The sequence below is a fragment of the Plodia interpunctella genome, chromosome 12 (genome assembly GCF_027563975.2).
Source record: "Plodia interpunctella isolate USDA-ARS_2022_Savannah chromosome 12, ilPloInte3.2, whole genome shotgun sequence".
In the NCBI taxonomy this organism is placed as follows: domain Eukaryota; kingdom Metazoa; phylum Arthropoda; class Insecta; order Lepidoptera; family Pyralidae; genus Plodia; species Plodia interpunctella.
In genome coordinates this window covers 8,518,082-8,544,280 of record NC_071305.1, presented here as the reverse complement: position 1 = coordinate 8,544,280, position 26,199 = coordinate 8,518,082, and the positions used below count along the sequence as shown (strand labels likewise).

General features: G+C 37.8%; 6 protein-coding genes across 8 annotated transcripts; 3 read left to right on the top strand and 3 right to left on the bottom strand.

The window, feature by feature from the left end:
- Positions 1-143: 143 nt before the first annotated feature.
- LOC128674125 (fibroin heavy chain-like) lies at positions 144-5,266 on the bottom strand. 3 transcript variants are annotated; one of them, XM_053752476.2, is made up of 5 exons: positions 5,044-5,266; positions 4,777-4,824; positions 3,670-3,757; positions 3,390-3,591; positions 144-3,329 (listed from the first exon to the last, which is right to left on the bottom strand). In XM_053752476.2, the coding sequence occupies exons 1-5, from the start codon at positions 5,139-5,141 to the stop codon at positions 637-639; spliced, it is 3,129 nt and encodes a 1,042-aa protein (XP_053608451.1). In that variant the 5' UTR covers positions 5,142-5,266; the 3' UTR covers positions 144-636. The 3 variants fall into 3 exon arrangements, with proteins under 3 accessions (XP_053608451.1, XP_053608450.1, XP_064292333.1); XM_053752475.2 differs by having other exon boundaries at positions 144-3,591; XM_064436263.1 differs by lacking the exon at positions 4,777-4,824 and having other exon boundaries at positions 144-3,591; positions 4,867-5,260.
- Positions 5,267-5,792: 526 nt separating this feature from the next.
- On the top strand, positions 5,793-7,696 carry Naa20A (N(alpha)-acetyltransferase 20 A). Its single transcript, XM_053752474.2, has 5 exons — positions 5,793-6,005; positions 6,087-6,202; positions 6,459-6,588; positions 6,988-7,124; positions 7,543-7,696. Exons 1-5 carry the CDS (start codon positions 5,953-5,955, stop codon positions 7,626-7,628), a joined length of 522 nt encoding a protein of 173 aa, XP_053608449.1. The 5' UTR covers positions 5,793-5,952; the 3' UTR covers positions 7,629-7,696.
- Positions 7,673-11,572, bottom strand: crn (crooked neck). The gene is made up of 5 exons (XM_053752471.1): positions 11,361-11,572; positions 11,082-11,267; positions 10,094-10,209; positions 9,582-9,738; positions 7,673-9,321 (listed from the first exon to the last, which is right to left on the bottom strand). Exons 1-5 carry the CDS (start codon positions 11,397-11,399, stop codon positions 7,693-7,695), a joined length of 2,127 nt encoding a protein of 708 aa, XP_053608446.1. The 5' UTR covers positions 11,400-11,572; the 3' UTR covers positions 7,673-7,692.
- A 677-nt stretch (positions 11,573-12,249) lies between these two features.
- LOC128674122 (macro domain-containing protein PG1779-like) lies at positions 12,250-14,705 on the bottom strand. The gene is made up of 4 exons (XM_053752473.2): positions 14,259-14,705; positions 13,873-13,965; positions 13,479-13,554; positions 12,250-13,014 (listed from the first exon to the last, which is right to left on the bottom strand). The coding sequence occupies exons 1-4, from the start codon at positions 14,640-14,642 to the stop codon at positions 12,716-12,718; spliced, it is 852 nt and encodes a 283-aa protein (XP_053608448.1). The 5' UTR covers positions 14,643-14,705; the 3' UTR covers positions 12,250-12,715.
- A 36-nt stretch (positions 14,706-14,741) lies between these two features.
- On the top strand, positions 14,742-18,335 carry mldr (mulder). Its single transcript, XM_053752472.2, has 5 exons — positions 14,742-14,985; positions 15,071-15,872; positions 15,999-16,382; positions 16,924-17,116; positions 18,176-18,335. The coding sequence occupies exons 1-5, from the start codon at positions 14,742-14,744 to the stop codon at positions 18,326-18,328; spliced, it is 1,776 nt and encodes a 591-aa protein (XP_053608447.1). The 3' UTR covers positions 18,329-18,335.
- Positions 18,336-18,679: 344 nt separating this feature from the next.
- Positions 18,680-25,967, top strand: LOC128674377 (uncharacterized). The gene is made up of 6 exons (XM_053752873.1): positions 18,680-18,868; positions 19,366-19,546; positions 20,262-20,403; positions 21,018-21,129; positions 21,809-21,990; positions 25,845-25,967. Exons 1-5 carry the CDS (start codon positions 18,775-18,777, stop codon positions 21,985-21,987), a joined length of 708 nt encoding a protein of 235 aa, XP_053608848.1. The 5' UTR covers positions 18,680-18,774; the 3' UTR covers positions 21,988-21,990; positions 25,845-25,967.
- The last annotated feature ends 232 nt before the right edge of the window (positions 25,968-26,199 follow it).

Below are 26,199 nucleotides of genomic sequence, written 5' to 3'. Positions count from 1 at the left end.
CGATGCTAGAGTGAGTCGAAAAGTAAGCACATCAAATAATATATGTTTACTTTTTGACGTTGTAGACACTTGTCATTTATCAAGCAGTTGACGTTATCTACTGAAATAAGAACAGGTAAGAAGTACATACATAAATGGTTTAATTAGTTTGTATAGTACTAACATTAACAAATACGCTAAATAAAGTAGGTATACTTAGCTGGAATTAAAAAAAGTACATAATAATAGACTTCAATATAATTCACTAAACAGAAAAAGTGAAGTCCGTTGTAAGAGAAACAGAAGATAATTTAAAGATCAAAATCTTGTTATGAATGTTACTATTAGGTAAGTAACATTTACGTATAGTAACATAGTCTATAGAAAATAGTACTTAAATAGAAACAGCGGACAATTTCAGAATTAAAATCTTTCTCTCGAAGCGTTGGGACCATTATTGTTGCGAATTGGGTATGGTAACATAATAACAGACAATTTAAATAACTTTCGCTGTGAATTGCGTGTTAGGTTACTATACGTAATGACTGCTAAAAAACTATAGACTAGTGTGCACTTTGCCAGGACACAGAGTGAAATGGAAATAATTCTGATGCAATATACCGTATACCGAATAATATATTAGAAAAACAGAAAAACCTACTCAACGTACAAAAACATTTCGTCTGGTATCTCTTTCGGTGCTTCATCAGGTATTTCAACAGTGTTCAATTCAAATGATTCAATAATCGGATTGCCATCTGGTCCAAGGATTAGACCTGGTTTGCGACTCGTTTCCACACCTTCTGGTCCATAATCGGGTCCACCACCTGGTCCAAAATCCGATCCTCCTCCTTCACCGGGTCTATGACCTGGTCCAAAGTCTGGTCCATAACCCGGCCTGTGACCTGGTCCAGAATCTGATCCTTCACCGGGTCTGTGACCTGGACCAAAGTCTGATCCCTCACCCGGCCTGTGACCTGGTCCAAAGTCTGGTCCCTCATCAGGCCTGTGACCTGGTCCAGATTCTGGTCCTTCGCCGGGTCTGTGACCTGGACCAAAGTCAGGACCCTCACCCGGCCTATGACCTGGACCAAATTCAGGTCCCTCACCAGGCCTGTGACCTGGACCAGAGTCTGGTCCTTCACCGGGTCTGTGACCTGGACCAAAGTCTGGTCCCTCAATCGGCCTGTGACCTGGTCCAAAGCCTGGTCCCTCACCGGGCCCGTGACCTGGTCCAGAATCCGGTCCTTCACCAGGTCTGTGACCAGGACCAAAGTCTGGTCCCTCACTCGGCCTCTGACCTGGTCTAGAGTCTGGTCCCTCACCAGGCATGTGACCTGGTCCAAAGTCTTCACCTCCACCAGGCCTGTGGCCGGGTCCAAAATCCGGTCCTTCACCAGGGCTATGGTCTGGTCCCTCACCGGGTTTGTAACCTGGTCCAAAGTCTGGTCCCTCACCAGGACTGTGACCTGGTCCCAAAACCGGTCCTTCACCAGGCCTATGGTCTGGTCCAAAGTCTGTTCCCTCACCGGGTTTGTATCCTGGTCCAAATTCTGGTCCCTCACCAGGTTTATATCCTGGTCCGTAGTCTGGTCCCTCAGGTCCCTGACCAGGCCTGTGGCCTGGACCAGAGTCTGGCTCCTCACCAGGCCCGTGGCCTGGTCCAAACTCTGGTCCTTCACCGGGCCTGTGACCCGGTACAAAGTCCGGCCCTTCACCAGGTATATGACCAGGTCCAAAGTCGGGTCCTTCACCAGGCCCTTGACCCGGTCCAAAGTTCGGTCCTTCACCGGGACTATCACCTGGTACAAAAACAGGTCCTTCACCGGGTTTCTGGCCTGATCCATAATCGGGACCTTCACCTGGTTCAACACCCGGTCCAAAATCAGGTCCTTCACCAGGTCTATGACCGGGTCCCAAATCTGGTCCAACACCTGGTCTATGTCCTGGACCAAAGTCTGGCCCTTCACTTGGCCTGTGACCCGGTCCAGAATCTGGTCCTTCACCGGGTTTGTAACCTGGACTAAAGTCGGGTCCCTCATCCGGCCGGTGACCTGGACCAAAGTCTGGTTCTTCACCAGGCTTGTGACCTGGACCAAAATCTGGTCCCTCGCCAGGTCTGTGACCGGGCCCGGAGTCTGGCCCTTCACCAGGCCTATGGTCAGGTCCAAAGTCTGGTCCCTCACCAGGTTTGTATCCTGGTCCAAAATCTGGTCCTTCTCCTGGTCTATGACCTGGTCCAAAATCCGATCCTTCACCAGGTCTGTGACCTGGCCCAGAGCCTGGTCCTTCACCAGGCCTATGGCCTGGTCCCTCACCAGGTTTGTATCCTGGTCCAAAATCTGGTCCTTCTTCTGGTCTATGACCTGGTCCAAAATCCGATCCTTCACCAGGTCTGTGACCTGGCCCAGAGTCTGGTCCTTCACCAGGTCTATGACCTGGCCCAAAGTCTGGTCCCTCACCAGGTTTGTATCCTGGTCCAAAATCTGGTCCTTCTCCAGGTCTGTGCCCTGGTCCTAAATCTGGTCTTTCACCAGGTCTATGGCCTGGCCCAAAATCTGGCCCTTCACCAGGTCTGTGGCCTGGTCCAAAATCTGGTCCTTCACCAGGTCTATGACCTGGCCCAAAGTCTGGTCCTTCACCAGGTCTATGGCCTGGTCCAAAATCTTGTCCTTCACCAGGTTTATAACCTGGTCCGAAATCCGCCCCTTCGCCAGGTCTGTGACCGGGTTTATGACCTGGACCATAATCTAGTCCGTCACCGGGTCTGTGTCCTGGTCCAAAATCCGGTCCTTCACCAGGTCTGTGACCTGGTCCAAAATCTGGTCCTTCGCCTGGTCCAAAATCCGGTCCTTCGCCAGGTCCGTGACCGGGTCTATGACCTGGTCCATAATCAAGTCCGTCACCGGGTCTGTGGCCTGGCCCAAAGTCTGGTTCTTCACCGGGACTGTGACCTGGTCCAAAATCAGGTCCTTCACCAGGTCTGTGACCTGGTCCAAAATTAGGTCCTTCGCCAGGTCTGTGACCGGGTCTATGACCTGGTCCATAATCAAGTTCGTCACCAGGTCTGTGGCCTGGTCCAAAATCCGGTCCTTCACCAGGTCTGTGGCCTGGTCCTAATTCTGGTCCTTCACCTGGTTTGTGACCTGGTCCAAAATCTGGTCCTTCACCTGGTCTGTGACCTGGTCCAAAATCTGGTCCGTCACCGGGTCTATGACCTGGTCCGAAAACTGGTCCTTCACCTGGTCTGTAACCTGGTCCAAAATCTGGTCCGTCACCGGGTCTGTGACCTGGTCCTAAATCTGGTCCTTCACCTGGTCTGTGACCTGGTCCAAAATCTGGTCCTTCACCTGGTCCAAAATCTGGTCCGTAACCGGGTATGTGACCTGGTCCAAAATCTGGTCCTTCACCTGGTCTGTGACCTGGCCCAAAATCTGGTCCGTCACCGGGTCTGTGGCCTGGCCCGAAATCTGGTCCTTCACCAGGTTTGTGATCTGGTCTGGGTGGTCTTATTGTCATCATATTTTTAAATGCAGAAGCAGGTGATGAGGTATCGGGTGTCGTAGTTGAAGTAGTGACTACGCGTAATTGTGGACCAGCAACGGTATTACCCTAAAAAAATATGGTTAGAATTTAAAATTGAAAGATATTTCGAAAACCATTTAACTTTAAATATATATATATACATACGAAAGCATATTGAATCCACGCCAAAGTTGTATTGTGTAAGCGTGGCCCAGCTAAAGGATTCATTTGAGCAATATACGTAGTCACCCAACTGTAATTAAAAAAAAAAAACAATGTAACTTATAAAACACAGCACGTCAGTGTGTCCAAACAATCTAATCTATTGTTTACACGATGCGTATACGATAAGGGAAAGAGAGAGCATGTGGACGTCAGTAACGTGTTACGTTATGTTTTGTGGTAGACAGGTACGCACTTTTCATGCTTTTTGTGGTAGACAACTTCGATTACCTAGAAGCGACCGAAATTATATAGATAAGTTATGTAATATTATATTATATGTCTGCCTGTCGCTATGCAAGTGGTGGTCTATGCAAAACTGCTACACATGAATCAGATTGGTATACACACTCACGTGACATACTTACCTAAATAGGATTCGAATTCAAACATGGAACCTTTCGGTTCACAGGCGGGCGTCTGCTTTTTAAGCGTAGTTATAGTGTGACTCAAATGTTTTTGAACTTATGATTATAATTAACTTGCTTTTGCCCGCGGCTTCGCCCGCGTCAATTTCACACATACATAATTTCCCGGAATGAAAGGTAGGGTACCTTTCATTCCGGGAAATTTATGTATGTCTGGAACGCGGGCGATTATTAATACTTACTTTGTCTCCATACTTCATACCTACATATATATGGAAAATTTCAAGAAAATTTGTTGAGTAGATAGAGCGTGAAGAGGTAACAAACAAATAAACAAACAAACTTATTTTCGCATTTATAATATTAGTTACGAAGTTAGGATTTGGATGAATTTCATTTATGGACGTAGTATTCCGTGGTATTCTACCACGGAAAGAAAACATGTGCTCGTTTGGTATAAAAAAGTTAAACATACTTTAAGGTAAAGCATGTTTTGTCTCTTTCTATCAATTGTAAATATTACAAAGTGCGATAACGACATATGTTACGAAAACAGAAAACATGTAGAACATATATTGCTATCTCTTTTATCTGTGGCCCGATCTCTATATCTATAACTTCATGGTACCACCCCGTCTCTCATCACGTTGTTGCTACATAATATTATAGAGACTATACTTACAATATCCAAACACTGAAGGCAGACATCATAATACAAATTCGGATCATTCTGAAACATTAATAAATATTTAATGTTACTTTTACTACTTACATGATGTTATCTTTTTGAATTATTCCAGTTATAGTACCAGGTGCTTTCCGTGTAATTTTTGGTGTACTTAAAGTACCTGAGACCAAGCGTTTAAAGTCTGCTTGAAATTTTATTATTATTTGTCCATATATAGCGTAGAACCAGTACCTACAGTATGGTGTAGGCACAAAAACTCACCCCCTGTTAGGACCTTTCCGTACCAAAAATGGCCCAAAAGCCATTATTGCTCCGAAAATTCCGGTTAAAACAAATATAGGTATATATTTCTCCTCCATTGGTAAGCATTAGTTTTTGTATAAATAACGAATTAAATAAAAAAAATATTTTGTTAAAGTCATCACGATAATGAGAACTGCCACTGCCAGACTACTGACGTAGAATATTCTTCCATTCCTGTGAGGTTATCGATACATAAGTATTTGAACCTCAGAACTATGGGTACCTACATTGTTAAGATCACAGATATAAAAAGATGTGCAGTGCAGTGCAGCGGACGTTGGGCTCTGACGTGTTATGGCTGTCTGAGTGAAGGTTTTCTGTTGGGGTCTGGAATGAGTTACCAAAAAAAGGGGCTAGTTAGTCTATACCATGGACTTAGTTACTACTTCGTGGAGTACCTACTAATTCCATGGTCTATATATATATATCGTTATGATTTTTTGTTATGCTCACACGAAAAGAGAAACGCGTATTAAAAACACAAAAAGTAACGGGATAGAACGCTAATCATAATAATATCTTTTAAACATCACATACCTGGTTCATGGATTTAATAAGTACTCGGAGTACCTACTAATTCCATGACCTGGTTTTACAAGGGAAGTTGTATGGAAATTGTCTCATTTGGGTACGCCCATCGTCTATAATTTTCTTTGTCTTTAGCCGTTGGAATAAAAAAAAAAGTGTCACACTCACTTTCACTGACAATATTCCAATGACAAACAACGACAACAAACTGAATTTTTGCTCTATGCTATCGGCACATCGATATAAAATTTGTTGTAGATTTATTTTATTTCAATATATTAAAAATCAAATACGTATCTTTTATTGTATAGGCATAACAATTTGATAAAACGAAAAAAGATGACGACCATTCGGCCTTTTACCTGTGAAGATATGTTGAAATTTAATAATGTGTATGAATTCAGTATTTTTTTGTATTTTATTTTTGGACTTTACTTATTCACTGAAACCTGATAACATTTGTTACTTTACAGAAACTTGGATCCCTTGACTGAGACTTATGGCCTATCTTTTTATACTCAGTACTTAGCTCATTGGCCAGAATATTTTCAAGTAGCCGAGTCCCCCAGTGGAGAAATTATGGGATATAGTAAGTTTGTATTGATACGTACTTCAATCTTCGTTTCTCTACTAATACAGTAAGCTGTAGAGTTTGTATTTGTTCGAACAAATTAACTTCTAGCACTATGAGCATAAGATTTGAAAACTAATTTTTATGTATGATAGCCACATTGATTATTATACTTTTTATATTATTGATATGGCTATCTACAATTCCCATATAACAGCTAATGTGTCTACAAAATGAACAATATATTATATAGTGATTTAATTTTAATTTACAGTAATGGGTAAAGCTGAAGGGCATGGTGAAAACTGGCATGGTCATGTGACAGCATTAACAGTTAGTCCCGATTACAGAAGATTAGGTCTTGCTGCCACATTGATGAAAATACTGGAAGATGTATCAGAAAAGTTAGTTGCAAAAACTTTTTCACCCCTTTATTACTGACTCATTACATATTGAAAATAATAAATATAAATAATTAAATACAGTAATAGCATAGGCCGATACTCAGGTTTTTTTCTATGAAGCAACTTGTCCACTGGCACATAGCCAAAGTTTGTGTACCTGAAATGCAAAGTACTAGTGTGTCTGAGTTAAATTGATGTGGAAGGGTAAGGAATATTTCTAGGGGGGGGGAGTGTGTTTACTCTAATAGGCTGAGGATTAAACTGGGAATATGTTGAGACAAGAGAACAATGAAATTCACGATTTGTCATATATTGTACATTCCTGAGCAGGCCTTCCTTGACTATACTGTGCTTATTACTTAAATGTTTGGTAATCACTACACATTTGTTATTTTTCAGGAAGAAAGCTTTCTTTGTTGATCTGTTTGTAAGAGTTAGCAACAAGGTTGCAATCAATATGTACAAGAATTTGGGATACATCGTCTATAGGATAGTTCTAGAATATTACTCTGGTGATCCAGATGAAGATGCTTATGGTATGAATTACATTTTCATTTATACATAAAATTTAATGTAGTAAAATTTTGATTCAAATGTTACAATTTGTGTGGTAAAGACTTCATGCATTGTTGCTATCTCTCACTTGCTATGAAAATAAATGGGTATACACCATAGATAAAATAAATATATATAAAGGTATACACAGTAGCTACATGAAGCCTATCATAAAAAAACACCAAAAATTAACAAGTTTCACGAGATGTATCATTGTACCTATGTTTGACAAATAAATGATTGATTGATGTTCATTAAAAATTAAAACCCCGAGATGTTCATTAAATTAAAAAAACTGGGTATTTTTTTCTTTTTGTTGATCTATATTAAAAAAAAAATTCAAAGAGTGCCATTGTTTTCAGTGAAAAAAATATTGACTTTTCTCAAATATTGTTGCAGATATGAGGAAAGCATGTTCGAGAGATGTGAACAAAAATTCAGTGATACCTTTAGCACATCCTGTAAGGCCAGAAGATGTGGACTAAATAAAATATTGACAAGACCACTGGTGTGTTAGGAAATAAAGTGATTAATTAAAAACAATTTTATTTAACTACTGTCTTCATTATTCGGTGGAGGTGTGTCAGTATTTTGTGGAGGTGTTCCTTCTTCACCTTCTCTTTGATTTTGCTCTGATTCTTCTCCTGTCTCTTTCTCCCCCTCTGGTTCTATAACCTCCTTTTGTTTTCGCCATTGCTTAGCAGCAGCCAGGAGTTTCAAATTAGGTCTTACCATCTCATCCTCTGGGAAAATATAATCAAATACTTCCTCCCAACCTTCCTCAACGCCCCCTTCACTGACAATCTTTTGTCTCTTTTTAACTCTCCTAGGCATCTTTGACAAAACTTTCTCGAGTTTAATCTCATCACCTATTTCAGTTTCGAAATCTTTCCAGGCCTCAAGAAGGAGCACTCTTGATTCTTTTTCACCTGCGCTCCTAAGGCTATCATTTGCTCGTTCATACACTCTTCTAGCTAATTCTACATTGATGTTGTCTGGATTTTCAGCATTAAGTTCAAATTTGGCATAGGAAAGCCATACTTTCACATGGACAGTTCTTTCTAGCAGTCTCTCATAGAGCTGCCTGGCACGCTCTGTTTCTCCCTGAGAAACTTCAAAGTCAATGTAACTCTTCCACAATAGCTCGGGCATGTCCAGTCTCTGCTGTCCCACAGCTATTTCATATATAGCTCTTGCTCTATCGATATCCCCCAACAAGGTCTCCAATTCTGCAAACTTTATCCAGGTTATGCAGTTCTCTGGGCCGTACTCTAAAAATTTTTGATACAAAATCCGACATCTGTCAAACTCCCTCAATTGGATTTCCAGGTCTATGTACCCTCTGTATAATTTGTCTCTGGGGCACATACCTAATGCCATTCCTAAAGTCTTTCGAGCCTGTTTCAAATCCTTACACCTGACTTCAAATTGTGCATACATAAGCCATATTTTGGAAAATGTAAATATTTTATGTGGTATCAATTCTAAGCAAGTCCTGTAAACTTGTCTAGTTCTTTCGATATCTTCTGCCTCTAGTTCTTCATACAAAGCATAGTTGATCCACAAATATATGTATCGGCGCCAGAATTGTTTGTCTTTGGATGGCGGTACGTTGGCTATGGCCCTTTCATATGTATCCCTTATGTCCTCAGGATTACTTTCGTTTTCCACTAGCCTGATGTAATCAAACCATGCATCATAGTTTGTTGGGTTCTCTATAACTTCTTGCTCATACATGTACTTTCTTTTATTAACAATCACATCTTCAATACCAGATCTGTCACCATATTTTTTTTCATGTATTGTATAGGCTTTATACAACTCCTTATTTTTGTCTTTAGGTATATGGTCAAGAGCATACTTGTATATTACTCTGGCTCTGTCATGTTCCTTCTGGTTCTCTTCAAATTTTGCAAATGCTATAAACAGTCTTTCATCAAGTTCTTCATCTCCAAAGAATTCTACAGCTCTTTCATACACTTTTCTTGCGCCGTTGATGAAACCATGATTTTCTTCAAATCGCGCGTATTTGATCCAGTTTTTGACGTCAGGATGTACCATTACAAACCTTTCGTATATCTGTCTCGCTCTTTCCAATTCTTTGTATCTCAGTTCAAAATTGATGTATGTTTGCCATGCTTGCTCATCTGGTTGCCATTCCATCCAGCGTTCAAACACCTAGAGACAAGAAAAACTGTAAAATCTTGTGGTGAAGCTACCATGCTAGCTATACTTGGTTCAGTTAAAAGACAAAGACAGTTATTTCTCACCTCAACGGTCTGAGCTTTGGTGGGTATTGAGTGAGTGAAATATTAGTATAGAATGTCACGAGTTTACTGGTAAGCCAGGATCAGTCTAGGCACTAGCTGTGGAGTCAATATAAAACTGCATAAAACTACAAATAGAAAACTTATTTATTAAGTAGTTTTAAATCTTACCTGTCTAGCCCCAGCCACATTTTCTAGCATTTCTTCCATATAAGTATACTTGTACCAAAACTGGGAAACTCTTGGAAGGATGGTCACTGCTCGGTCCCAGAGGTTTCTCGCGTGGTTTACTTGTCTGTTGCGCATCTCCATCTCTGTGTACTTCAGCCTGAAGTAAATAGGAATCTTTTTGAATTTTATAAATAAAGCTAGGTACCCATTATTCACCATTTTGTATGAGTGGAATATCAAGTTATTATGATATCATATTGCATGAAATGCTTTGGATTCAGGCAAATATATACAAGACCAAACTTCCCATTGATGAGTGCTTTCAGAGCCCAGAGCTGCTGGGCTTTCATTAACATTTGGTGACCTGCACTCTTTTATCTTAAATCCTCTTGTTCAATGGACAAGGGAAACATGAAATATGTCAGACAAAATCAAATGTCGTGGATATTGGCTTATCATCAGGTGATATGCAGGTTTTTTTACCATCCTATAAAATAATAAGAAATACACACCATAAAGTGACATTTCTGTGGTCCACATCCAGAGCCCGTTCGTAGATGGAACGGGCTCTCTGCACCTGTTTCTGTGACTCTTCCCATTGTGCATACTTCAACCAGTTTCCTATGACCTGTAATAATTCAATCAACCTTATGAAAAACATGTAGAAATAGAATAGGATCTATGTACAACAAAAATATGCAATGCATACAGCCATTTTGATTTTCAGGTAACATTGAATGCACAGTTTATGGGTAGTATTTACATACAAATAATCCCAATCTCAACTAATATTATAGATGGAAAAGTAAGTTTGTATGTTACCTTTTCACACATTATCTACCAGACCAATTGTTATGAAATTTGGTACACAGGTAGAAAATAACCTGGAATAACACATAGGGTACTTTTTATCCCAAAATTCCCATGAGAATATAATAAGAATTATAAGTTACTAATAAAAATAAAATATTTTCAATTAATATGTATCCATAGTAGTTAAGACGTGGATCGAAAGGTCCCACCTGTGGATCGAAAGGTTCGAATCCTACTCATGCCACATAAGTTTGTATACTGTATACTAATCTGACTCATGTATAGTAGTTTTCATAGGCCACCACTTGCTTCTGGTGAAGGAAAAACATCATGAGGAAACCTGCACACTTGTTGATTATTAACTTATGTGTGAAATGGAGAAGGCAATGGTAAACCACTCCATTAATAACGCCAAGTTTTTACGTGTGTTTCATTCCATGTAATGACCATGACCCTCAGTCATGAGGCCACAACTATGAAGAAGAATAGTTTAATATTACTAGATCTACTTATACTTTGATGATCTATGAGCAACTTATATATATAAATACATGCAACATACTATGCTCAAACAATTTATCATTCTTTTACAGTTAACTGCTTATAAGTATATAACATATATGTATGCTGTGTCGGTTTTTGTGTCTCTGTGCTTTGCCGTTATTGACTAAATAATCCTATACTTACAAGTCTGTTCTTACGAATATTATCTTCAAAAGCTTTTCTTTTGCGATGCTGATAATCTCTGAGTTCCTCAGGATCAGAAATCTTCTGTTTAGGTGGAGGTGGAAGAATTTCTAAGTCTCTTTCTTTAGCTTCCCTCAGGAGTTGTTCAGCGGTAATTTGTATCTCTGCCGGCGCTTTATTCTTTACCTACAAAGATTAACATTGAACGAAAAGTCATAGTTATGTTAAAAAGTTTTAATTATATTGCAGTAAAATTTGTGAAATCAATGTAGTCCTTACCTTTGCCACTTTAGGCATTTTAGTAGTTTTACTTTCCATTTTCTAAAATTGTTTGTAGGACACTTTCAAAAATCTTTTGTTATTACCTACTTCAAAATAAAACGTTTTGCCTTATTAACTACATGCATTAGATTTTTATATTAAATTAACGAATCCACGCTTTCACAACAACATATAACTCGCATCAGAGATGTTTGTCAAACAAAGCTGTCAATGTCATCACTACATTCACGAGTACGACTGACTTTTTTAGGTTTCCACTTTCCCTATTGGTTGACTTTTACAATGTCTTCACCATACATTTTAGAAAGGGCCCCGCGTGACGGATCTGTTTTCACCATAGATTTAGAAGGGCCCCACGCGCGGGACCCGTTTTCACCTTAGATTTAAAAGGGCCCCGTCATTTCTTGATATATTATTATTGGCGCAATACATCACTCACATCAGCAACCTCGCTGGACAGGAGTTAACAGCAGGACTAGATTTAATTATCTTTATATCCTTACAAAACATCCTCCCTCTGCAGTCTGCATGCTCGAGATAAACTCAAAAATTACTGCACGGATTTTCATGCGGTTTTCACCGATAATGTGAAATTTGAAGTGTGATTTTTGAAGAAAGTTTAGGTGTATAATTTATTATATTTTTGTCCAAACGAAGCTGAGACGGACCGCTAGTTAAAATAATACAAATTATTACAATTCGTTTTGTTGTTGATGTTGTTTCAGAAATAACGCTGTATACCATCTTAATCCAAAATACAGACTTTTTTAAATATATTAATCGAGAAACTTCATTTTTTCTACATTCCAAATGAATGTCTGCTATTACCATGAAGCTATACCTACCTATAAGGATACTCACTCATTTCAAATAATGGAGAAACATGTTTTGTCACATATTTTTATTATAAAAAGTATTATACAAATTAGCCAGCTACACTCAATGACTTTCATTTTATCGTTTTATAATAATAATATCACGAACGATCACATCAATGATTTCAATAAACTAAATCCAAGCTAAATGGCCAAGCATGCAAAGATCAAACTACCTATATTTATACTACCTATATACTTGGGTTACAAAATACCTATATTACATACAAAGTGGTAAGATACGGTACCTTGTAGATCATTAATTCGAAGTTTCAAGCAATGGTGCTCGTAATGTTTTCGTATTCTAATGAGTAGACGCGATCGCGCGACTGACAACTACCTAAGTAATTTATAGTAGTTTTGAAACTTCGCATAAAGAATACCCAATGCTGATGTTAACACTTCCCATGTACTATTATTATTAGCATTTTTTAATACCCTGTATAGGTATAAGGAAGTTGACGACTATATGAAACATTAATCATAAACTTCAGGGGGAAAGTATGATTGCATCAATGTCTCATAAAGCTCAACATCGACCGGCATGAATGTGCAAAAGATGATCCTCTCCACATCATTGTGTTCCAGGAATTTCCTGGCAGTGCGTAAGGCAATGTGCGCAGCAAGCCTGTTAGGAAAGTTGTATATGCCTGTGGAGATGCAAGGGAAAGCTATGGAGCGAAGTTCGAGTTGTTTTGCGAGCGACAAGCAATTTTCATAACACGATTGCAGTTTTGTTTCCGACCCGTCTTGTGGGCCAACTGTATGTATCACATCTGAAAAATAATAATCTTTTTTTAGTTCAAGGTCAAGACAAATATTATGCATGGTGTTTGGTAGATGCAAAGCTTTCATCTATAACTGGTACACACCATTTCAAATCATTTAGACAAAATGTAAATAAGATGGATTTTTTTAATTGTAGAAGTGTGAGTAGATGTTTTTTAGAAATAATATTATATGTCACAGATGGACAAAAGATATTAAAACTAAAGACTTATGTACTTGTTTACATACTTCTGAAATCCCTTTCTGGGATAAGTCCGCCTTTGTATGTGTTCTTTCTTTATTTCACTGCTTTCTTTGTATGTGTTTTCTTTGTGCAATAAAGAGTTTACAAACAAACAAACTTATTAATATCTTGTATTAACAACTTCAAACATTCTGTATTCCACAAATCTTTTTTAAACACATAATAAAATTATCAGAATAATATATTTTTTATTATAATGTAACTAACATTTAGCTGGTAAGTTGTATCCTTCAGTCACTTTTGCTTCTCCGGTTGGACAGCCTCCCAAACTATTGCACTCAGCCTAAAAAAAATACACTATCAGAATATTGACTCAATCAACATCTATAAATTTTTTTTTTTGGTGTGTCATACCAGTATGACAAAAAAGCTTTTTGTACATGACAACTTACACAAGCTATCATATCACAAACAAGTCAATATTGATTCGAAGATAGGTAAGAATCAATATTGTTTGGAAATTTTGCATGCACATAGGAAAAAATTTAGTTGGATTATTGTTAACATGATTGCAGAGAGCACTTTATTTCATAGTTTTTGAGAAATGCATTGTGTTCAGCTTCATTATATCAGTTTTAGATAACACAAACTTTGAGCTTACCTGAAGGAACGGACCAGCAGCTCTATGTATGGCCCCATCAACACCTCCACCACCAATCAATCGCGAGTTGGCAGCATTGACTATTGCATCAACCTGGAATATCATTTTTCATCACCTTGTAAATTCTTGTTTATTTGCCAATTAATAATAATAAGTTGGATCCATATCCCCACACAAGCGTCTCAAAAGACCAGACTATATTCTGTGAATTTTTAGTTCAGGATTTATTCTAAATTCTGTGCCAGTAATATAGGTAGGGTCTAATATAGGTGGGTAGTTACTAGTCATATATATAATATAGGAATTATTGTGTAAGGGGATAGAAGAATACTAATTAATAACTTGCTGATTAACTGACCTAGAATTATGAGAAATATGGTGCCTACCTCCAACTTAGTAATATCTCCTTTGAAAATTGACACCTTGTGAAAGAGCTCTTGGTTCTTTTCCTTATCAATTTTTATCTTCTTGAACTCTTTCACATCATCCTGATTATGTTTTTTAAGCGCAATGCCCTTAGTCTTTAGCAAATCTACGTATTTCTTCCAGGGATCTACTTTGTCAACAATAATAAAATCACTCGCTTTGTATAACTTGCGCTTCTCCTCCAGGGGCAAGGAGAGAATCCTTTCTTTTTCGACCTTCCATGCAGGATCGGTATTCATTTTAGGTAACGAATAAAAACGAGTTTGATGAATCAAAACACTTCGTTCAAGTGATTTATTGTAGCACCTTGCGCAGTAATTCGATAACTTCATCGGCAACAACATAACCTAAGAATATTATAACATAACCTACAAATTACTGACTGACTGCATTTCTATTCTCATGGGAGAACAGAGAATTTCTCAGCGGATAAACAGCATATCATGTCGCTTGGACGATACCGGTACCGATGGGCGATACTCATTGAGGTGACAATGACAACTACTTTTATGACATCGACATTGGCATGGCACGTAGTTTTCAATCCATTCATGAAAACCTTTCACGTAAATGTCTACTTTCTTTATTTATTCAGTTATTTTATTTACAAACCAATATTTAAGTTTATTAATGATAAAATTATGTACCGTTCCATATTCCGCACTGTAAACGCAACATGTATTTCATGTAAGATATATTTTATTATTTATTTTATATGAAAAGAATGTTATTAATGTAATGATAGGTTATGTTACCATTCCGAACTTTTCAGATAACTTGAGTGTGCGATGTGTAAAAAAAGCTGCGGTGGTGATTAGCGGCAGATATGCCACAGACCAGATTAGTTTCCTCCAGGCCGAAATAGACAATACCGTTAAAGACTGGGCGTCTTTGAAGTCTGACACATTGACAATCCCTGGCTCAATTAATGAGAAGAACATTGATGCAATCATTCTTAAAGTTATGGTTACTTCAAAGAAATTTGAAGCGGCTACTTCGTTTGCCGAATACCTTAAACAGCCCAAAAAGGAGTTAACTATTGGTGTAAAAAATGGTCTGTTATCTCTTTACTATGAATTAGCTAAAATCCGTAATCTTACAGAAGAGGAGAAAAAATTCATTTTGTTAAGTTACAACAAGTTGTATACTAAATATAAAGTGTTAGATACAATTACATGTGAGCGTCTATTGCATGCTTTGTGTGCAATTAATGAATATAAGAAGGCTGACAAAGTCCTTCGCGATATACATCTAAGTGGTAAACCAACACATTCAGCATACAGTACATTAATAGCTGCACTATTTAGAAATAACAAGAATACTGAAGCAATGAAGTTGATTGATGAAAGTGTAAATATGAATAGGCCATTAAGACATGATGCTTATGAAAGTTGGATAAACTATGTGCTTAGAAAGTATAAAGATAAGAAATCTATATTAAAATGTCTAGAAGATATATGTCAACATGTTTCAAAAAATTTGGTCACCTTGAATACTCAATCTGCTGAAATATTTTATAGAATGTATTCTAGTGCTGGTTGGAATGTGGATTACACAAGATTTAGGAAACAAGAGTAAGTAAATGGTAATACAATTTACATAAAATATTTATCTGTTTTATAAATATAATAATGATCCCATATTTACCAAACTGATAGTGTGTCCAAATTTAATACTTTAACATTTACTAAATTTTCCAGTGGACAGTGCATCATATGTAAAGAAAGACTCACACCTCTAAAGCTATCTGATGAGGAATTTCTAAAACTGCAAAAAGTAATCAAAGAAAAGCTGATTGTAGGATCTGATTTATTTCTGAAAACATCCCCTGAAGAGTTACAACGGTTCACACAATTTGTAGAGAAAACTGGACCTTATGACATTGTATTAGATGCTTTGAACATAGCGTTTTCTGCCAGAGGTGGTTCAAGAGATAAATTGGTTGTATTGCATGCTGTTGTTGACCGTTTTCGTCAGAAGAAATTGAAGATATTAGTACTGGGGCGGAAGCATATGATGACCTGGCAGAGACGGAGTATTCAGGAGTTAACCAGTAAAGCTTGCTGTTTCTTCACCGATGACTTGTAAGTAGGACGTAAATTATTTGCGAGGTTAAAGACTCCTTTTATACAGGCGATGTGATAGTCAATTAAACCTAATAGTTATGAATCATAGTTGCTTTGCTAAAGTCTGTGATGTTTCTTATAAGTACACTAGCCGCCCATCCCGGCTTCGCCCGGGTTAAAACATAATAAACTATACAACTGAACCTTTAGGAATCAGGCATGAAAATACATGCAGAGAGTAGTTTTTCAGATAATTGCGAATAGAAAGACGAAACAGAGAACTTTGTTCTTATATATTAAATTAATGTATGGAGGGATGTACAAACGGCGTCTTGTATTAAAATACAAAAACCATTATTATATACTATGTAACTTCCAAAAATATATTGTTATTGATTTTTTATTTACTGCCTCAACCAAATTCACATGGAAATTATTAACTAAACAACTTAATTTCGAATTATTTCACTTTATTTTTTTAAAGTTAAAGTTCACCATTTTTGTATAAGTTTGTTTTTACTCAAAATAATAAATAATTAAAAAATTTAATCTATTTTAGAACTCAAGATGATCCGTATTTCATAACAGCTGCAATATTGAGTGGTGCGCATACGGACATAGTTTCAAAGGACTTGTTGAGAGGTCACAGGTTCAAACTGCAAGATGATGAGCTCGGGATTATATTTAGAAGATGGCAATGGCAACACCAGTGGATGGTGTTTATAAATAAATTTGGGAAGCTAATATTCCAGGTATATTGTCTCTTATCTCCCTATGCTCCTAGTTGCTTACAGAGGGCTTACCATCATCTCTTAACGCGATCCACTTTACGACCTAAACTAAACTGCATCGCATCGCAAAATCGTATCGACTTAATTTTTTGTATGAATGTGATTCATTTTAGGTTCCTAAATTGAACTGAGTTGCATTGGAATCGTTCTGTAAAAGTTGATGATAGGCCTGCAGGGATGTGACATATCCGGGTCAGCGAAAGAAATAATCTTTGAAATGTTGAAGATTTGACTGTGATTTTATTTATTTATTTTTATTTATTGTTATTTAAATACAATGGTACATGTGTACGCTATTACAGTATAAAGGAAGAAAAGGAAAATCTCATACCAATATCACATGAAAAAGAAACATAAAAAACATTATTCAATTTTTAATACAAGCAAGTCGACTCACATTCGTCATTCTCGCAAAGCCGCATATTATGCCGGCTCCAAACTATCGTTGAACACACGACAGATGCCGACGCGAATGCATGAACATTGCGTAGATTGTATGAGTGCTTTTATTTACTGCAATGAAAATCAGCAATGTATGCCTATTCCGTCATAGTTCTGCAAACTGGTCCGCGATGGTGTAGATCTGGAAAACATTGTGAGGAAAACTCTGGTTAATTATCAACTTGTGTGTGAAATGGAGAAGGCAACGGCAAACCACTTCATTATTAGTGCCAAGAATGTAGTTGTGTGTTTCATTCCACGTAATTCACCACGACTCTCAGCCATGACGCATACGACAATGAGAAGACTGATCAATATAAATTATTATACGTTTTGCGTACGTCACACAAAAAAATAACGCGTGCTTATATTTTATTTGGTCATTGGCTGCGGTGTTTGCCTACCATAAGGCAAGCCGTACGCTTGTTTGCATGCACTATACTAAAATTAAATTATTATTTTACTCCAATGATTTCCATACTCAGTTCGGCTGTTTTATTGTTGGCAACATTTATGAAATGTCAGAATTCCGTAGAATTATTAATCAGGATTTATAAAAAAACTTTGCTTCTTCCCTAGGAACCTCTGAAGCTGGACCCGTACCCTCAGAAGAATGCTTCGAGCTGGCACATACCCTATCAGAAGGAACAAGATGAAGACACTGCATATTTCAATGATGGTACTCCTAACTTGGACAGCTGGCTTTGTTTGAGACCTAGAATAAAATGTTGATTTGAAACATTTGATTTTATTTATTTTTACCAACTTTCATGAATAATATAATATCAAAGAACATGTTGTTACAATGCTATTTTGATGTGAAAGAAGGAGAAACAAACACACTTTATGTATAAAATTATGGTAGATAAGGATCTTCCATTTAAATTGTAAACCTGCACCGGGTTACGATTTTAGGTCAGGTTCGGAATAATCCGGCGGTACAAGTTGATCATGAAGTAAAAAAAATTAAGGTAAAAATTATTTTTTTTTGTCATAAGTTTGAGTTTAAATTTCGATCTAAGTACCTATAATAAAACTCTTTGCTGTTACCTATTCGAAACTTCAAATAATCTTGACATTTGTTTCAAATGTCCCAACCAACCAGCGGGATAGCATTTGGTATTTAGATAGCTCTGTAAATTCTTCGTTTTCACACATCGTACCACTAACCTGCAATCATGCCGAAAGACCAGTCTTCCTCTAGGAGTTCTAGAAGCGAAATGAAGTCGAAATCAGATCAAAATGTAAAAGTGTGTAAGAAGGGTGAACAAGGTGAGATGGGAAAAACTTATAACTATATACTATCTCCTATTAATGGGACTTAGTATGAACATTTTTTATTTATTTAGATTTCGTTATAATTTCTTGTATGTCTATCTTTCTCTCACTTAATTTCATTATAATATATCTGACGTTTCTATAATCTTGCAGCCACAGTTGGTCGCAACCAAACTGGAATATCCGACATTTTGTCCGAAATTTTATGACTTCGTTGTATTTTTACAGTCACTGAATTATGTGATAATTTGTCCCAAATCTTTTCCCCGTCGTACCGTGTGCACCATTGATTTGAATGGTGCAGATGAGACTATCATTCTCTTGTCTTTCTTTCATGTTTATTTTTTATTTTAAATATCTTCGCGTGCTATCAGATTATAAGTAAATAAACGGATATAAATTATCACCTGTATGGAATGAGAACGAAGAAATAACAGTTTTTAACAAAATATAAGGTCATTTTCAATGACCCATATTTTCCGTCACGACAGCATCAACATGCCCCAAAGTGTCCTCGAAAGTGCGGCGCAATATGGAGCGAGTGGAGATGCTCGCTCGTCCCAACGCTCGCCGGCTGCGCTCTTTGTGGGACGAAAAGTGCAGCATTCTGTCTCCGGCCAGGAGGGACAAGATCAAGAGTGCCCTAGAGGAGGACTACTTTCTGAGCCCTGAGTAAGCATCGTCAGCCATTTTAGTGTCTCCACTGTAGCTGTTAGAAGCCCAGGAGGACCAGGGCAGTGTCAGTCAGGCAAATAAATATTTATATTTTCAAATAAAAGAAAAAGTGGGCGTCGTGTCGTATTAAGTAAGAAGTGAAGCTATGGAGAGTGTGAGCTATTGAAGAAACTCCTCCGATTAAAGCCTCGCTCTTAAATTAGGTGACGATGATGATGACTGTTGCTAGGCACTGGTGTCTTATGGATGGACAAGGACGATGGAGCTCTTCATTATAATTTCAAGAATTAGCTCACATTGGTAAAATGTTTACCCTATTCACCGTGCTAATAAATCTTTTATCTAGAGAAGGTTATACACCTTCTCATACATTTTCCTGTCTATGAGCTGCAGTAGAGTTTATGAACCACATTTGTCAATTAACGTCCCTGGAGAAAGGCTGCGGCGAAGTTTGATGTGCCGTTTTTCTTCATCAGCGCTTTGGATAACGGGGTTAGAATTAGTTTAAACTTTTCACGAATAAAATTGGAGCTCTCTCTCTCAATTAAGACAGGCATTCTTTCTAGTACTACATAATAGTAGTTTCTAGCTTTGGTAAATATTATTTAATTTAGAAGAACGTGCCGCGCCGCTGTGAAGGCCTTATTTCTGAATCAGATTTGATATGACAGCATGCATTTCCAGTTGTCTCATTCCGATTTCTGTGGTACAGACAAACGGAGCAGTACTTTCAAGCATACGGCACGAAGCTGTGGTCGAGCCCCGGCGGCATGGCCATGAGGAGCCAGGTCGGCGGCGACAAGTCCAAAGAGATACGGCAGCGGCAGAAGTGGCTCATCAACTTTAGTGCACAGGTTAACTTAGAAATACTTGCGTGCTAGCCACAAGCTTGCCGTGCTAGCTAGCTAGCAAATAGCCACGGTGCGTATTCATAGCTAAAGCGATCCGCATCCTTACTGTAATTTCTGCTGTCCCGACGTCCTTCATCCTCATATGGTTTTACACACCCATGTTGCGTGTTATGAAATGAAATAAGTAGTTTGATATTTACTGGCATGCCAGTTACAAGTTGCAAGCTTGGTGAGTCGCTGGCACAAGCCGCTGCTGCCAGTAGCTAGCATGCATGTGAGTAAGCTAATGGCAAGTGTATTTTTGCCTTCTTCTGCCTTTAGGTACTTCCAACAGATTTGTCAATTTAATGGAGTTCGGTCATTGCGCTAAGGGTTGTGCGTGTGTGCGTTAATCGACATTACTGCACACTTGCACAGGTTAAGTCCATACTGATTTGACACGCCTTGCCAAGAAATCGAATACTTAATTCTTTTTGGACATCAGAGGGCACTATTTACATATGTACCTATCTTCTTATAGGTCTAAAGTGCAACACAAAAAGTGCAACCAATAAATCAGGTTTGAAAGTTAAAAATGTATTATCTATCTCATCTATATAGGTACTTATGTTACCCAGGTGGCGTACAGTCTCTGCGACTACATAGCGAAGGGTCAGAAAGAGATGTTGGTCTCAAACAGACTTCGAAGCATCGCTGATGTGGTCTTGGAGAGGGTTGCCGACATATTGGGTTAGCGGTTTAATGCTTAAAATTAAAAATATCTTTTCCTCAGTAGTATAGAGAGGCCGCTTTCCTACTTTTTCTATTTTCGTTCTTTGGTATCCTTAGTAGTCAGACCATAGGCGCCTATGGCATATCCTGTTTATCGACATCAAGCCTGTATTGTGATAGATGAAATCCATGAGAGCTGCCTTCTCCTATATTTTGATATGTTTTATGCTGTTTGTGTTCTCAAATGTCAAAATTGCTAATGCTTAGAGTTAATTAGAGTAGGTATTCATTGCAATTATTCCTTTAAATTTCTTCTCAAATATCTGGAAATTATGTAATCCAATGTAGAAATAAATAAATAGATATATAAGAACGCCAACTTCTAAAAAGGACAACATCGACAAATGATAGCATCCAAAACCTCGACGAGGACGACCTCGGTGGCGCAGTGGTAAAGTTCTTGTCACTGAACCGAGAGGTCCCGGGTTCGATCCCCGGTCGGGTCATAATGGAAAATGATCTTTTTCTGATTGGCCCGGGTCTTGGATGTTTATCTACATATGTTTTTGTTATAAAATATAGTATCATTGAGTTAGTATCCCATAACACAAGTCTCGAACTTACTTTGGGGCTATCTCAATCTGTCCCAATATATTTTTGTTTATTTATATTTAAAAATGATATTTTCCATAATTAGGCGAGCCGAAGCCGTCGCGCACGCACCCGGGCCGCCTGGCGCGGTTCATGGTGGCGATATCTGATCGCATCGCGGTCTGGATCGAGAATGCCGTGTATCGAGCCGATGCCTTGGAGCCCAGGGAGTCCAACGTGGACGAGCATATCCGGCTGGATACCGAGAAACCCATTATTTGCTAAAAAGTACGTAGTCGCTGAAGACATTGTGCCAAAGCGTTTTAGCTGCCATTCTTCATAGTTGCTATAAGATCGGGAATGCCGTGTACCGCGCCTACGTCTTGGAGCCCAAGGAGTCCTTTGTGGACGAGTATATCAGGCTGGATACTGAGAAACCTAGATAGGTTTCACAGATAATTAAGTCTAAGTTTACATCATCGCCGTCGAACGACATTCATGGGAGGATAAGGTATTTCATATCCTACAATTTTTGATAAAATTCCAGGTTTAGCGCCAATTTTCGGTTTTCTATTACATACCTATTTGCTAGCAGATGATTTTTCTGTCACAGGACCGAAGAGACAAAATCTTTAACACCTTGCATAATCTGTAGTCTGTATCTGTTTTCGATATTATTTCATTAACCTTAATTTACAACAACGTTACCTAGAAACGAAGGTAGAACGTTAAATACTTGGATATAAATACCTATTCTTCAATCAATCTAGGCAATGTAAGTAAATACATGTATGTATATGTATATAACAAAGAGAACGGAGAAATGATGTAATCCAACGTCAAAGTTGCGGTGGTAACAAGTTTACTATTACTAAGTGATTTGTAGGCAAATGCTGGTTCCTAACTACTAGTAACTCCTTAGCTAGCTAGCAATGCTAAGCATGAATTAGTATACCTAGGCTCAAGTAAAATAGGCTACCTGTGTTGAGACATTTCTTAAAAAGCAAGAAGATTATTATAATGGACAGGAATGGAATAAAATAAAAACTGTTAAATTTTTTTCTAATTACGGCAAAAGATTTATCTTTGTAAAAAATGCCGTATGATACTGGACATATTGTAAAAATACCTATACATTAGTTGCGTTTCGAGCCTTCTTCGGTCGTTGTTGGTGAAAATATTGTTTTAACCTGCTAAACTTTTTGAATTCTGCCATGAACTAAATTTTATCGAAATCCGTTCCGTATAGTTTAGCTCACACACATCCAAACTTTCATTTTTATAATATTATTAGAATAAAATGTCAATAAATAATTTACTTACTTTATTTACCAACGCTACAGACCAAAACGATATATAATTGATTTACTTGATCAGCAAAGAACTAAAAATGATGAAATAAACATCAGAAATTACTATGAATATATTCATAAATACTGGACCAGAAAGCCTACCACGAAACATACCTACATACAAATAGGTAGCACGTTCGTTACTAACGTCCACATACTGCCTCTTTTTCCATTTCGTGTACGCATCTGTTGGAATTATTAAATTCAAATAACAAAAATCATCTCTGTATTGGCTAAATTCGAATGTGTATCGAATTACTAGTTATTTTCACCTCGCTCACCTCATTCATTGACAGTTCATATCGTTCACTATCATTTTCACTATGAAAGAAAGAAAGCTAGGTGTCAGACGTTTTCTTCGATATCTAAGCCATATTTAAAAGGAAATACTTATTTCAGTTTCCATACATTCAATAGTTTGTTTTCCAAACATAACAATCCAATAGTGTCGTGTAAAAAGGGAACATGCGAACGCAATGTCGTGCTACGTGTTATATGTTTCGTGGTAGCCCCTCAGGGCTGATTCATGTCGTTACATTTATACATTTAAATTATGTAGTTTGAGGACCGCCTACATTTCCAGCTCGAAGATACGACCCAAGGTATCAAGCTGTAATAACTGCCTTGGCACTAAATTAACAAAGGAATTTATTTATTCATCGCAGATCATGGATATCAATACCAAATGTAGTACTTATCTAACTAGGTTAAGTCATAAATTGTTTATCTTTTATACAAACACAAACCCTATTATACAAATTGTATAACTTTATACAAACTTAACTACTTCTAACTTCGCCCGTGGTAGCCTATCCCGGCATTCTGCGGTATTCTTATCCGCGAACCAGGGTCAACATTGGAAGTCGGCACTAGATTTCGGTTTAAGCACATTTTTGACGTCAATAAGCGATGTCGTAGGCTGAATAATTTGCATTTTTACTATATCTACTTATTCAAAATTTCATCAGTGTCGGCCCAGCGTGAATCGTGACAGATAGACATTTAGGCAGATTTTCGCATTTCTAATATTAGTACTTACATCTTTCCCTCTCCTGCCTTACTTCATCATTAAATTATGATTATTAAATATTGTAAATTAGTGCGTAAAAACCGATGCCGATCACTGCGTAAAGTGACGATGACGGGAAGATACTGCATCGTGACCGTATGAAATACACAACATTGCAAATGATTAATTAAATAACATTTGGTATAAAATAAATTGATTTTACAGGCATGATCCCTACAAAACAATATGTAGAATACTTATTTATTACATAACACACTTCGGAAAAGTGTGAAAAAACTGACAATTGATTAGCTGCACATTGTAATGTTGTATTTGTATGGTATTGCACAAAATTGTATTGTTTTGTGTCGTGCTCCAGTTGCGTCCGTTCGTACCACGCCACGACGAACCAATAAAAAGAATTCAAATCCATAATGGCGAAAGTTATACAATGTTTGGCTGGAATCATCGATGGCTGGAATCACATAATATAGCATCTATTATTCTTGTCATTTTTGGAATCTGACATTTTCGGAAATTGGCTATTTTGCATATGTTTTAGGTAACTTCCTGAAATGATAATAGGAGGTTGTCATTTCCTGTCGGAGGGCTAACTCGCTTCCGCCCCCTTGCAATAAAAAAACAACGTCTGATGTTCTAAACTTTGAGGTTTACTTTCTATGCGGATACCAGGGCTTCAGGACATCACAGCCTTACTCCTATGGAACCTCTAAAGGGCATGTGACGCGGTTCGCCGTCGGATAGTGTGAAAAACTTATGTTTATATTTTGAAAATCCCTGACTGACGATCAACTCATGTAGTGATAACTTCCATAGATTACCCACGAAGAATGTGTTTTGATCTGGATTAAGTGAACAACTTTTTTCCAAGACAAGTTTTATTAAGTATTCATACTGAGACAGTGACCTTAGGACCTAGGCACGCCTAGGGCTGTCTTGACGGCCTTCTAGAGCCCTATAAATACTGTTGTCTTCCGTAGGGTATCATAGTCTGCACTTTGAAGGCTTTTAAAGCAGTTCTAGTGAAACACTACCCAACCCCCAATCAAAAATGAAATTCGCTGTGAGTATTTCTTTTTACGTCTCAAAAAGCTGCAAATTATCATTTTAGCCTACTTATGAAATTTAAAAAATCAATTCTGAATTATCGGAAATATTTTTAAAACACCAACAAAATAAAAATAATAAATTTGAATGTTAAATATATAAGCTCATACACTTTTTTTAGTCTATTTTATCCAATCAAGTTACATTCCGTTTGTTGATTAGGCAAAGATTTTACTTTTGTATGACATTTATTTTTATGCTCTTGATCAAACAAGAAATTCATACATAGAAATTTTACTAGCTTTAGAGCTTAATTTTACTAACTTTAGAACTTAAATCTAATTTTAGGCGGCTTCCATCCAATCATAGAGAGAGAGTAGTGAAACAACTTTTTCCAAAAATTACATTTTTGCCACAAGTTTTTATTGTCGTCTGAGAGACCTAGTGGCGTATAACGCCTGACAAAAAACCCATGTCCTTGCTGGAAACCGTTGAGGAGTTTCCTCGTTGGGAGCCGAGCCTAGATGCACCATCACATGCTTATCATAATGATGAATTTTCATGGAAACTATAGCGACGCGGGAAATTTCAACTCTGTAGGACATTTGTAAGTAGGAGAAATGTAACTTGTAAGATTTGATTGACAGACAGACGAGCAAACATCGGGACAGGTGAAACAAAAGAGCTTGTAAAAAACTAAAATGTGATTCCAGGCATTCTTCGTGCTGTGTTGCGTGGCGCTGTCCACCGCGGCTCCACAGCCCCAGCTGTTGTTGAACGGGCTCGGCTACGGCGGGCTTATTCAGCCTGGTCTGGTCGCCACTGGGCTAGGTGGAGTAAGTATTCTATTATTTGCAGACAACAAGAGCCGTTGCGAATGGTATTAATTAGTGGACGTCCGCATCGTCCTTCTCAGCACAGTTGTCGTTCCGAAATGCCAGTAGTTTGTAGCTTGTTAGAAATAACTATTTAATATAAAAATTATAATGATTCGACAAATCAAATCGATCGTCCAAATACGTATTAATATAAACTAATGCTTAGTAAACAAACAAGGGATGTGCCAAA